Here is a 13,588-nt window from a genome sequence, read left to right as displayed (position 1 = left end):
TCAGTGCATGTGGGCAGTTTTTGACTGCGGATAAATGGTAGACCTTGGCTAGAAAGCAGTGGTTTGCCAAGTTAAACATTTGAAATGCTGCACAAGTGGACAGCTAGTGATGCTGCAACTAGAAGAGGTAGTGTGGCGAATGGGAACACATTGTATAGCTGGAGCATTGTTAAAAGAGCTGTTAAATTAACTTTCGGGCTAAAAAGAGCATTATTTGGATGGTAACATTGTGATTGATGGCATCTTTCAAACCATGGAGCTTCAATTTCTCTTTGCTCATGGTAGGAAGAAGTGTTGGCAAATGTATGTGCTTTTAAACTAGACCTGCAGTCCGCAGTGAAGAAATACAAATTTTTGTAAAAGTAAACGTATTAGAAGAACATGCCCAAAGGACAAAGCTTCTTGCATGGTAAGGCTTAATTCTCGATGAGCAAATCAAATGTAACAGTGACCTAATGACCTGTGGGGTATGAAATAGGTGGCTTGTAAGTCCCAGCACTGGCACTCGCTGTTGGCAGGACAGCGGGATGACCCGTGACCATTGCCATGTGCTGCAAAGCTTCCTTGTATTCGTCTCTGTTTGCATTCAGCTGTCGGTTTAGCCGCTCATTGCGCAAGCTGCATCTCATGTGATTAAACTAATTATATCCAAAGCTGAAAAATAGTTTTGTTTTCTATAGATAAAATGGCATTAATATATGATCACTTCCCAAATTTTTAGCGTTGCGTGTTGAGATTCACTGTTAAAATCTGAAGTAATATAAGCCAAATATTTTTTTACTGTTGTTGCTATATGATGTGCCATGTAGGTCCCTAATTATGTATTTATGCACAAAATTGATGAGGGGTTGGTTATCTCTTACTATTTTTACAACACATAAAGGGTTTTAGGAACTAAAACTTCCTAAGATACAGTGATGCTTGGGAGAAACATTTGAGAGGGATTTGATTGTTCAGATACGGTCTTCGTGGTTAGACCGCAGTCATTTCTTCATAACGATGGCATTAGCCCTGGGAGTCCAATTGCGTGATGAAGGAGCCCCGTTGGGTTCGTTCCCAGTCCTGTCTCCTAGTGGCTTCTGTGCCCCTGAGCATCCTGATCAGCTGTGTGGGCAGTGCCACTGTAGCCTTGCCCCGGCAGTAAGGGCAGAGGCTCCATCACCTTCCTGTTTGGGTTTGAACTTTCACAGTTTTTTATAGGGATACTAAGAGCCAGGTTTTGAGAGAAGCATATCTCATCAAAGTTATTCTTGGATCACAGTGCTCTCCGTCTTCAAGATATTGTGAATTATTCTTTAAGTATACGTCAAGAACTTTCTTTCCCCTTCACATGTTGGGATTTTACTACACTGAATGTTATTGTGCCTTTACATTAAGCTGTTGTCTGTAAATGCCACAGTAAAAATATATTTTTCTCTTTTTTTTTTTTTTCTCCAGAAATTTTATGAATAAGAATCAGAAGCCAGTGCTAACAGGCCAGCGGTTCAAAACTAGGAAGAGGGGTAGGTTACATTACATTTTTTTAACTTTATTTTCCTCTTTGTTAAAATGATTAGAAATAGGACACGTGGAATAACTGAAAGCTCAATAGGATTAAGGTTTTTCTCCCCTTCTCTTTGGCCATGTTAAGACTGCAGATGTTATTTTTAACTAAGCTCTATGAATTTTATTATTTTCTCTATATATCTTAGTTTATTAACTATTAAGTCTTACAGAAGCCTCAGTTAAAAAATTAGATTCTAACCGGGTTTATAGTGTATTTACATAAGAGGAAGAAAACTTATCAGATGTTTGTTTCAGGTATTTCTTAAAATGTCCGTTTCAACTAAGAAAGCAAAATATGAGCTTTTATTTAAAGGCTGTGTAAAGAAAATCTGGCTTTTTTGTTTTGATTTTTGTTTTTATTTCTTTGACTCAAATCAGTGCCATCTTTATTAATGAACATTTCACATCTAAAAAGGGTTCTCTCACCTTCCTTCTCCAATGTGATGATCAGATCATATTGTTGGCCCTGCTTTCTGTAACAGTAGGGGTTAGAAAGCTCCTTTTTCACAAGTATTTATTTCTGCTGTGTTAGTGTAGTTTGGTTTTTTAATTGTTAAAATAAAACAATTAGCATTGCCTAAGTCCCATTTTACTTATTGTGATAATGATTTTCTGCAAACATGACCAACACTCTCTTTCCTTATGTACAATATTGCATCAATTTTTAAAGAAAGCTGAGTGGTAGTAATTACACTGATCATCCAGGTATTCTGTACAGCGAGTGTTATCCGCTAATGCTTGCTCATACTGCACTCAGAGTTCATTTGTCATGGTTTAGGTGTCTGAGATGAATGCCCAACACTTTGAGGCAGAGCACAAAAATATATGTAATTATTTTTTTCGGGGAAAAAAAGAAGTCTGGTTTGTGAAAAGAAGGCTTAGATTTTTTGCTGTTGCAATAGCAGATTATTATAGCACGCACAGGTGGGGTTCCTGTCTGTCATTTTAACAGACTTTTTCCATCTTGACTTTCCTGTTTCTCTTCAAAAACTAATGCCTGGTCTTAACATCTTGTGGCAGAAAATGTAAATAAGAACATTTTCTCAGTGTGGATGAGAGAAACAAAAAGAGTTTGTAACCTTTTTCAGAAAATCACAAATTCTGTCATGAATCTGAAGAGCTGAGTGACTGTCTTAAGATCTAGGATGATCACGAAGCTTGGATGAGAACTGCAAAATAGTTTGTTTTCAGTTGTGTTAAAAAGCAGTGCCAGCTTTCTCTTGTCTTTCCTCTCTTGCCCACATCACTTCCTCAGTTAGTTTGACCAGTGCAGTCTCGTAAATGGAAAATGTCCTTTCCATGATGCACATACAAATTTTTGGGTTTTTGTTGGTTTGTAGGTATAACTAATTAAAAAAGGGACCTATACTTTTTGTAAGTAAATGTTGTGATGCACCAGTAATTAATGGGATTAACTTTCTAGCAGCATGGTCCAGAACATTGTGCAGTAGCTGTATGCTGCATTAACTAGCAACAGCATAGATGTAGCTAGAGGGTTGGAATTAACAATCCCTAAAGAAATACCTGTTAGATCAACCAGTAAAAGCAATCAGATATGCTTATTGCTGGCTTGATCCAATGTATTATTCAGTCTAGGTCAGTCAATTCTGGTACATATGTTATGTGCTAAACTTGTCTTAGAAAACATTCTCTCTCTCATAAAGACTTTATTTTCAGTCCCTGTTTTGCAATGTATTTGGCCTTTGAATCCTATTTAATACAAGTAATAATTAGAATAAATAAAGAGCTTTTATTTGTAATTCTGTGCCTATCTCTTGAATTTCCATTACAGTGATTTGAAGTGGCAATAGATGCTCATTGACTCAATGGAAGAAGAAGAAGACTTGGGGGGATGGTTTTGGGGTTTTTTTTGAGAGATTACTTAAATGGGATTTGGGATATTAAGTGGCTTTAATATAGAAATCTTACCGTGCAAACACCTCTTTATGTGCTTAAAGTGTAAAATTTCTTCTTCAAATATGGTGGGATCCTGGTTGCCTTAATATTTGAGGAACTTACTTAGAAAATTGTAGATACTTGTTTTCTTTCTGGAAGCAGGAGGCTGCAGGAAGAGAAATGGCTTCCTAGCATGTTTATTCCCTTCTGTTTCTGTATACTCTTTCTTTTTGTATCATAGCAGTGTCACAGACCGTTACATCTTCGACTTAGACTAGAAGATATTATTAGATTTTTTCTCCTGACTTTCAGTATATCAGGGAGTCATGAAATTTCACCCAGGTAGGAGAGAATGCAGTGGTTGTGGTTGAATGTGGCATTTCAGTCATCAGAGACTATTCTGTTGTGTGTAACAGGCAGGCAGGTAATGGGGTCTGAAACGCACAAATGCTGGGGGCAATGAGCTGGTTGAGAGATGACTGCCAGTTCTTACCAGTTGATTTGTCTTGCAATACTCTCTCTCTTCTTCTGCAGCTTCCAGGAACACTGCCATCTGAGGAGACAGTGAAGTGTACCACGGCAGCCAGCTGTCTAATAAAAATAATTGTCCATGTGAATTCTATGACTGCCACTGATCTCTGAATGCAAACAATTTTTGAGCTTTCAGAGAGCAAAAGAGGAAGGTGGTATTTTTATTCTTTAAAGTTTGAAAGTGTGCTTAGTGTCTAAAATATTTTTGAAAGAGGACTATGAAGGATGAGCTTGTAAATCCCACTCCTTCCAGTTCTATCAGTTGACTTAATAAAAGGTATAAACCTTTCCTCCAGTATAAATAGTGGCAGGCATTAAAATAACTTTAAAAGATTTGAAGGAAGAAAAATGATGATGTAAAAGGAAGAACCCTCTGAGGGAAGGAAGCATCTCACAGTTCCATATGAAGTTTTTAGCAATCTGGGGGGGGGAAAAAAAAAAGTAGTTTGGTTAGTTCTTAGTGTAATCTCTGTAACCTGTTGAATACTGTTTTTTTGATGAGGATCAGCAGAAGTTGGCATCTGGCCAGGATTTGTGCTTGTGGTGCAGATATCTTGGGGCATGGTGCTGTTGGGTTAACGGTTGGACTTGATGATCTTAAAGGTCTTTTCCAACCTTAATGATTCTGTGATATGTGGGATGTGGATTGGATTGACTGCACTGTACTTGCATGTATGCAAATTGATGTCTCTGTGTCTTCTGAGATGGAAGAGGAGGAAACGGGAGTAGGAAAAATGCTAGTAGGAAATAAGGAAAATTTACATATCCAGACAGTTGACAAATACCTGTGGGACGAAAAGCTTCCTGAAGCATTAACAGGAACAAATGGTGCATATTGTTTAAAGTAAGATGACAGGCAATACTTGCGACCCAAGTTTGTTCCCATGGTATAGATAACATAGAATTGTTACCTGCTAAAAATCTGGTGCAAAAAGGTAAACGGCAGCGTAAAAAGAAGCTAAGCTGAACAACACATACTACTTGCAGAATGAAAATTACCTAGTAAAAAGTCAATGTTAACATTGTTATGTTAACATAAAGATTTATGAATTTTTTAACGTGAAGTCAGAAGGGCGGACAAAGAGGGCATCTCATTTTTCTTCCACAGAAATATAGCTGTGGGCCTTCTTTTAAGAGTAAAGATTAATTCTTAAGGAAGGAAGTATACATGTACTTTGTGATTTCCTTAGAAGCAAAAGAAAGGATATGCAGATCCAGGAACATGATGAAAATGAAAAGCTGTGTATAGCACTGCTGCATTGCATATTGTATGCGTCACATCTGCAAGCTACACCTGCCTCCGCGAGCTCGTGATTGAAACTGTGCTTGTTTAGTAATTATGTGCTTGACAGCTCAACGTACTGTCACCACTTCTTGATGACGGCTTCTTAGTCACCCTGTTGTACTACATCAGCATATTCCTCTTCAGTATGTTGGCTTGGTAGGAAAATGTTTCAATAAAATTATAAATAATTTTTCATGCAATGAGTTTACCTCCTCTTCCTGTGTGAATTTTTAGACTGTGATAGACAAGAAAACAGTAGGGTACTCCAGATGAGATGAGGACTTCGGAGGCAGGAGAAGAATCTCTTCAAAATAGCTAAGAAATATTAATCATGGTGTTTGTGTTCATACTGAGCACTATGTACCCATAATAGCAAGCATATAATGCCTTTCATTTTAGACGTGAACATCTTAAATTTTTAGACAAAATACAGTTAAGTAAAATAGAATTATTTTTTTAACTCGTCTTTTAAGACAGAATCTCGTATTACTGGTTAATGAGTCATCAAGCATTTTTTTTCCCACTGCAAATAGTATATACTTATTTGGTAACCCAAAAGAGAATAATTGTACTCAGATACTCGTTTATGGGTGGAGCTGGGTTTCTTGTGCGCAAATAAAACTGCCTGAAGTACACATACTGAAGTACTTATACTTACTTCAGTAAAAGGCTTGTTTGTGAGTTTGTTGGTTTGTTGCTTGTTTGGGGCTGTTTTAGTACTTCAAGTTGGAAGAAAGCTGCAACTGAGCATTTGGTAACTGGTCTGATAGCTCACATGGGATTCCACTAGCATGCTTCTCTGTATGCATTTCCCCAGAGCAAAGACACAGTTCTTCGTTTTCCCCACTCGACCCTCTCTGGTTTGTCCACCACGGGCATGCCCTGCAGATATGAGAGATGGTTATTCAAACAGCAGACTGCAGATCTTCATCACAGCTGAAAGTTGAGGTAACGCAACTGAGAGCCTGAATATCTCCAAGGTCTGGGGTGAAGTAAAAGCCTGGGAAGATGTCGCTTGCAGTTCAGAGAGGGACCATACTGAGTAGTTTATTGGATGACGAGAGCGTGCTAGGGGAGAAGCTAGGTTGGCACTGTGACTGTGTGCATCGCCTCAGGACGAGCTGGGGTTCGAAGAGGTGGTTGCATGAGCGATGAACACCATCATAGTGCTGTATGTGTATGGGCATCCACGGAGTTGAGTAACCCTCAGCTTTGGCCTGAGGAGGTCAGCTTTGGGGGATGGGGCAGCACCCCACTTGGAGCTAGGTAATAGAGTCAACAAGCCACTAAAAGCTGGGGGTAGCAGGGGGGTTCTGGAACATACGATGATGCCTCTTTTTCTGGTGCTGCTGAGCACTTGACAGACAGCCCTGGAGCTGCTCTTGGCTGCGTGCTGCCAGGCTGCTTGGAAGGACGGGTCGACTAGACCCCTGAGCTTCCCAGTGGCCGGGGACGCTGAGTGGGAGGGACTGCTTGTGCTTCCCGGGTACGCTTGTTACGGAGGAAGGGAATGCATTGGAAGAGGGGGAGAATGTGCAAGTGATGCTCTGAAGGTGGTAGAATGAGTGCACCCCAGGTACATGCAGGGGAACAAGAAGAAAGAGAAATGTTTATGTATTAGAGATATTAAAGCTGATAAAAGTAGGCATTGTGTATAAAATAGTTATTTAATTGCTATAAGGCTAATGTGGCTGGATGAAAGACATTAGAGGAAGGAAGGCTATTGGAAACCAAGGTCTTTTGGTTAATATTTGGGATAAAAAGCTGCACTATGAGTTGCAGAGAAAGAAAACCTGCAGCCAGAGGGTATGTAAAGTCCACACTTGAGAGGACGAAGACGCTTTAGAAAAGGAAGAACCTCTTCTCCCAAAAAGCCTGTGAGGGTTGCAGCTGGCATGTTTCAGACTGTATATGTTTAGACAGGAATTTTACCAATCCTTATTTGTCTTAGTAACTAAAATCCCTGGATTTATCTTCTGCATATAATACATGCAGGTTTTTTAAAGAACTTGTATCAGCATTTGTGTCAACAGGTGATAACAAACTAGTTCTGTTTTTTGAGTGTCACAGAACAAGTCGCAGTTGTGTTTCTGAAGTCCAGAGTTATTTTGACGGTACCAAGCATTTTGTATGTGACCTTGTACAAAGTCAGGGCTTGCTTGGCTAAGAAACTTCAAGTGTCTGTGGTAAGCTGTTAACAGCCTGCAAGCAAAAGCAGCAGGAGGTATGGGGGAATCTACCTAGCTTTATCTGGAGGTTGCAGTTACATCTGTTGTGGCTAATGTTGTACCTTAACTGAGTTCAGCCAGGGACAACTGTAGAAAATGCGATGAGAGTGCTGCATTTCTGTGTTCCTAGCACTGCTTTGGTCTGTGAATATGAAAGGTAAATTCTCGGTTATGCCATGTGGCAGCGTCCTAAATGTTTACACAAAAAGTATTTTTACGAATACCTTGATGTCCTCTTTTCCTGAAGGCTTGCCTTTTTGAAAATGTTACATATGTGACCACAGTTACAGAAAAATACCAAGAAATGAAAAATGGAGTGTTCCTACAGTGAGATTGTCACACGTAACAACTGACATACCCTTTATTCTGCAATCAGATTTAGCAATGCATAATATCTTCCAACAAGAGAAGCAAGAGTATGCAATTTGAAAACAATTTCAATAGTTGCTTTTCCTCCCTTTTATTTATTCCTGTATGTTTGTAGGTGTTTGGGTGTTTTGGGGGGGATGAGGAGGAGGGGAAAGCAAAGGTAAACACTGCACAGTTTCCAGAGGCAATAGAAGCCAAACAAACAAACTTTGGGTGCATTGACCAGAACACGAAGAATATGTTTAGGTGCCATGGTCATTTCAATTGCTGACTGATAGGGGATTTTAAACAGAAAGTTTCAGACTGACACTCTCTCCTCCTTTGTTCCAGATGAAAAGGAGAAATTTGAACCCACAGTCTTCAGGGATACAATTGTCCAAGGCCTCAATGAAGCTGGGAGTGACCTGGAGGCTATAGCCAAGTTTCTGGATGCAACTGGTTCACGGCTTGATTATCGCCGCTATGCTGACACACTCTTTGATATTTTGGTAGCTGGCAGCATGCTAGGTAAACTGCAGTGTACCTGATGCAGAATTTTGAGGATCAGCCTTCCTTCTTTTAAGATACCTGTCTTTGCTGTCTTCCCTTACAAAGTGGAAATTATACACTGCATTATGATTTCAGTTATCTAGATGCTTTTTGGATCTCGTATCATAGAATTGTTTATTGTTTGTAGTGCAGTAATACCTAGGGACTTGATTGTGTGAGGCATTCTGCAAATACCACAAAAATGGATACTACTCTGAGAAGCCTTCAGTCTGAGCTCAAACAGCATATAAATGCAACAGCAAAGAAAATAAGAAAGGTGCTAACTAGGGGAAACAGAGGAATTTATTAGCATGAGAAGGTGTAATACAGCACTCCAGGTTATTAGCTCTTGCAAAGCTTGCTTTGTGGACATTGCAACAAAGGCTAGGTAAGAGGGGAAGCGAAGGATAACGAGGAGTGCTTAGTGGATATTCATGGGGCATTTCTCCCAGGTATCACATGGGTGAAGACATGCCTTTTGCCTTCCTTTCTATTTTGAATAAATTGGCTCTTTCTGCTGGTCATGCTGGTTTGATTCCTGCTTCCTGCTCTTTGGTATGTTGAGAAGAAGAGACGTTTTTGTAAGACTTGAGGTATTGCAGGAAACAAAAGCCAATGGAAATATCTAGGAAAAAAGCTCTTGACAAAATAAGCCAGGAGAAAACTTTTGCAGCAGTGTTTTGAATGTTTATATGGGCCTGGTAAGCATTAGAGGAGTTAGGGAGATGCTCCAAGTCCTCAAATTAGTAACAGAGAGCTAATACATTTCTCTTTGGAAAGGATTTACATTATTGTGGTGTTTAAAGTAGTAGTTAAAATATCTGCAAGGCTTGTGCTCCAACCCATAGTTACTGAATCACACTCGGTGCTTTCAAAAACAGCTAAGATTCCTTAGTGTGACCTGGATCTCTGTCCTGTGAGGTCTGTGTGGTCTAAGGTGCAGCGTATTGGCCAGCTGTCCCTTCTGTCAGGTGCCACCACAGCCTCACAAAGCTGTATTTCTGTTTCCCCAGTCTGCCCTGCTAGCTCTTACTCTTGCCTTTAGTGATTACATTAATCATAACGTAATTAGTTACTAGTGATTAGTGATAGTATTTTATATGTACATACACTGTATCATTATATTAGTGATTAGTGATACTAACCTAAGTTTTATTAGACTTACTAAATCTTATAATTATAGAACATTCTCTAAAGTGAGACATTGTTTCTTGCCTTTATTTTTTTTATTTTTTTCTTTCAGCGCCTGGAGGCACACGCATAGATGACAATGACAAGACCAAGATGACCAGCCACTGTGTATTTTTTGCAGATGAAGATCATGATGCCATCCGAAATTATGCTCAGGTCACTAAAGGCGTTGTTGATTACTGTTTTCTGTTTATGTATCAAAAGAGATTACAGTGGACCATCTGCAGACTCTCTTGGTTGCAATAGGCTAGTTACAGGGCAATTGAAAATTCAGTTAACCAGTAATCTGCCCTAATTTACACATTTTAGATAAGAAAATAGGATGTTTAAGATAATCTGATCAGAGCTGACAATGCTTTCTTTTACAGAAAACAGTCTTACTTATTTCAGTCTACTGTTGGTTTCTCTGCATTGCAAACCAGAATCCAACTAAATAAGTCAACATTTTGTAGCTAATGCCTGAAGAGATATATCCTTTCATAGACCTCTTCAGTTTTTTTCATGCATCATGGGATATAGAGCTCTTACTGTATTCTGAAAAAGTGGAGCTAGGCGAAAATAGTGTTTGAAGCTTCCTTATCTTCTAGGTAATTTCTTACTGTGACTCCCAAATGAACCAGTAGTGTGTCTATTTTTTGTGGTTTTAGTCATGCAAACAGTTCAGATTGAAAAGTCTTCAAGAAAAAAGACCATCGCTAGCGTTGCTATTTTAGCAGATTATTCGCTTATGAAGTGTACTTCTGTCATTTACAGGGACTTATAAAAAATATACAAAATTTTGTTTGGAAAACAAGATGCTAGCTTACATTTTCATCTTACACCTTATTTTATGCGTTATTTTATTAGAATTCTGTGTGTGTCTGCCTCTCAGCATGGTCACTACTTGATTTTTGCTTGTTCTGAGCCAAAATACTACCATTTAGGATGTTTGAATGCATTTTACATTCTCTGAAAAGTGAATTTAAACTTTAATTTCTCCCCCCACCACCATCCAGCCTGACAACAATGTCATCTGTTCCCCGTATAAACCTTTTTACCTGTGACAGTGAGTCATATGTTTTGTGCCCTTTGTACGGTAGTGAGAGCAGTGATTTGTTTATTTAATTTCTTATCTGTCCCTCTGAATGCGCCCTGCACCTGTGCTGCTTCTGCTTTCATAATCTGGTTGCATGATGGGAAAAAATGGTGAAAACTGGAGAACAAGTGTTTCCAGGAACATACTTGTTGTAAAAGCGTTGTCAAATATTCTTCCTCTGTCCCTGGCAGTCGTGTGTTTTGTTGTAAGCATTTGTGTTACTTGATTTGACATCTACTGAAGATGCCCAGCAGTGCTACCTGACTGCCTCGCTCCATGGGCTTACACCTGACAGCTTCCCCAGAGAGCTGCACTACCAGGGGAAGGTTGCAGAATGAACCTCCTTCTCCTCCTCCTTTCCCCTGCTTTTGATCTATGGATAGGGTGAAAAGTAGAATAGGAATAAAATGTTGAGAAATGCAAAAAAGACGATAGTATATTATCTGATTGAAACATTGCTCTATGAAGCAAGAATTGCAAAACTTGTATTTTTCCACTTGTGAACAAACTTACAGAAGGATGTTTCACGGTCTGCCATGAGACAGACAATGCAACAGATGACTACCATTCTGCTGGCTGCTTATTTCCTGGAAACAATGTCTAAAGGAAAACTGTGCAGTGGAATATTAGAGTATAAGAAGCCAGCAGTACTTCCTACTTTTTCTTTCCTGCTGTGGAGATAATAAAAAGAAAAAATTGTCATATCACGGATTAGTCAAAGATACTCCTTATGGATTCAGTAGTGGCAGTCTTGTTTCCCCTTGCCTTTTTTGTAAAGAAGGTTGGCTGCAATTGTCACATTTTTAAAGTTAATCTGTGTTTATCTTTAGGTCTTCAATAAACTTATCAGGAGATACAAATATCTGGAGAAAGCATTTGAAGATGAAATCAAAAAGGTAATGTTGGTGGCAGTCTTCTCTTAAGCGTTAATGCTTTTTACCTTATGTCTAATATAATTGTATATGTACAACTGCGGCACTGTTACATATTTTATTTAGCTTTACTGGAAAAGAGGGTGGAATCTACAGCTGGCAGCTTTTGTCTGCAAATTTAGCTCTGTGGGAATACTGCTGGCCACACGATGTAGAGGAATTCTGAATTAATCCTTCCTTTGGTTGCTTTGACCAAGCTCATCTTCTTATCTCAGGCATTTCTGTGTAGAACTTAGATATGCTTTGGGATATAGTTCTTAACGACAAGAACTGTCCTGTCCTGCTAATAGAATAGCTGTCTGGTTTTTTTTTCCCCATAGAATAAATGCAAATCTGCTGTGCAGAATGTCACTTGATGTATGAGTATTAAACTACTCCTGCATTGTGGAATGACTGCTAACCACAAGTTTTTTGTATTTGAGGCCATTGATGTGTGCAAGAGAAAGTCATCACCACCGGCAGAGTGCTCAGGATTTGCCTGTTACACTGTAGTGGATATTTGTGGATGTTGTTTTGCTTTGTGATACTGAATTCTAAGGAGACGGGAGAAACCTGGGTAGAAATTTTTGAGAAACAAAATACAGATTTATTTTGCCTTCCTAGTAACAGATGTAAATATCTTTTTCTAATGGCCTGAATAAGTAGCAAACACTGTGTTGTGCTTTAAGTTGACAGGCATGGTGATAATGGCAAAACCTGTCCTGTGACTAAAACAACATGTTAAAAGTGAAAGTGTGTTTCCACATTATTTAAACATAAGAAGAATTGCTGCAAAGGTCGAGTGAGGATAAGTCTGGAGCATGATGCCTCACCACCACCTCTTGTGTCTGAATAAATTTGGCTCTGATTTATACATTCTTGCTCATATAGGAAATTATTTTTGCACTTGTGGCCAGCATGCCTATTAACTGATGCTGATTGCTCAATACATCATTCTGAAGACCTAAATTTACCTCTATCCCCACACAAATGTAATGTTCTTACTGTTAATTACTATAATCATTGACATGAGAAGCGCTGACTCATAGCATTCAAGTTTCAGAGAGTGTTCAGCATATTAAGCAAATGCCATGTCAATTCAAGCCGCCTCCTCTCTCTTCTGTAACTTGCTTGGGTTTGAATCCTGTAAGTTTCTAAGCATTCACTTTGCGCGCTTAGTAACAAGATGAGGCAATGGTTATATCTAATTTGACTCTCCAGTTGAGGAGCAAGTGGCTCTCATCTGAAGGTTAGCCATACGCTAGCTCGAGAGAAAGTGGTAATTTGCAGTACAGTGTGACAGTGCGGTACAGCCATCTGAGGCATCCTAGCTGTGGCAGCACGGGGTCAGAGTGGGCTTGTTCACCTTGCAGACTGCAAATGTCAATTTTATGTACATTCTTTTTGTATAGCTTTCAGTGCCAGATTACATCGTGTAATTACACCATGAGATTAAGTTTGCATAGTGATCGTAGCCCAGGGGGTAACTTTTCCATCACCACGCTTAGCCCTGCGCTCTGCGAATCTTGCTGTGGCTCCTGGGGACCTGGCCTTTCGGTATGGGTGCCGGGTGCGCTCTCTTCCTCAGTTAATGCAGTTTATCTGAAAATTGGAAACCGGGAAGGTGGTTGTGAAGGTCTGGGCCTGTGTATCACACATGTGCTGTCATTGCCTTAGAAACCTTGAGGACTATTCATAGATGCCTTTTGCTTATCTTCTCCCTCACCTCGCTTGTATGAACCCACCAAGTGACTGTCTTCTCACTGATGAGCCTGCTGGGTTTTTAACTATTTAATGCTTTAGTCACTGTGTGCCATAACTTGTGTGAGAGTAGCTGCTTATAGAGGGTCAGAGGATAGAAACATTAGTATTTCTGGAAGGTGTTTCTGCAAGATTTAGTAGTTCAAGGACTACTGCAGTTAGTCAATGTTTAGAAAAGCAAGAGAGCGACTCCTTGATGTTGTTTCATGGGTCACTGTCCCAGCAATGAAGGTGTTTTTTCTGTTAGATTCATTAGGTAGCCAGAGCA

The 13,588-nt window shown here is 39.4% G+C and overlaps 1 protein-coding gene across 1 annotated transcript in view; it reads left to right on the top strand.

The window, feature by feature from the left end:
• Window positions 1–1,072: 1,072 nt before the first annotated feature.
• Window positions 1,073–13,588, top strand: part of BZW2 (basic leucine zipper and W2 domains 2) — a gene marked incomplete at its 3' end in the record, with an annotated part of 36,443 nt that continues 23,927 nt past the window's right edge. The window contains exons 1-4 of the mRNA XM_082015539.1: window positions 1,073–1,502; window positions 8,185–8,361; window positions 9,626–9,729; window positions 11,479–11,544. Coding sequence (XP_081871665.1) covers window positions 1,445–1,502; window positions 8,185–8,361; window positions 9,626–9,729; window positions 11,479–11,544 — 405 coding nt within the window. The 5' untranslated portion in view covers window positions 1,073–1,444. The remainder of the gene's footprint in view (window positions 1,503–8,184; window positions 8,362–9,625; window positions 9,730–11,478; window positions 11,545–13,588) is intronic.

Source organism: Phaethon aethereus, assembly GCF_964289735.1.
Source record: "Phaethon aethereus genome assembly, chromosome: 2".
In the NCBI taxonomy this organism is placed as follows: domain Eukaryota; kingdom Metazoa; phylum Chordata; class Aves; order Phaethontiformes; family Phaethontidae; genus Phaethon; species Phaethon aethereus.
This window is presented reverse-complemented; position numbering and strand designations above follow the sequence as displayed.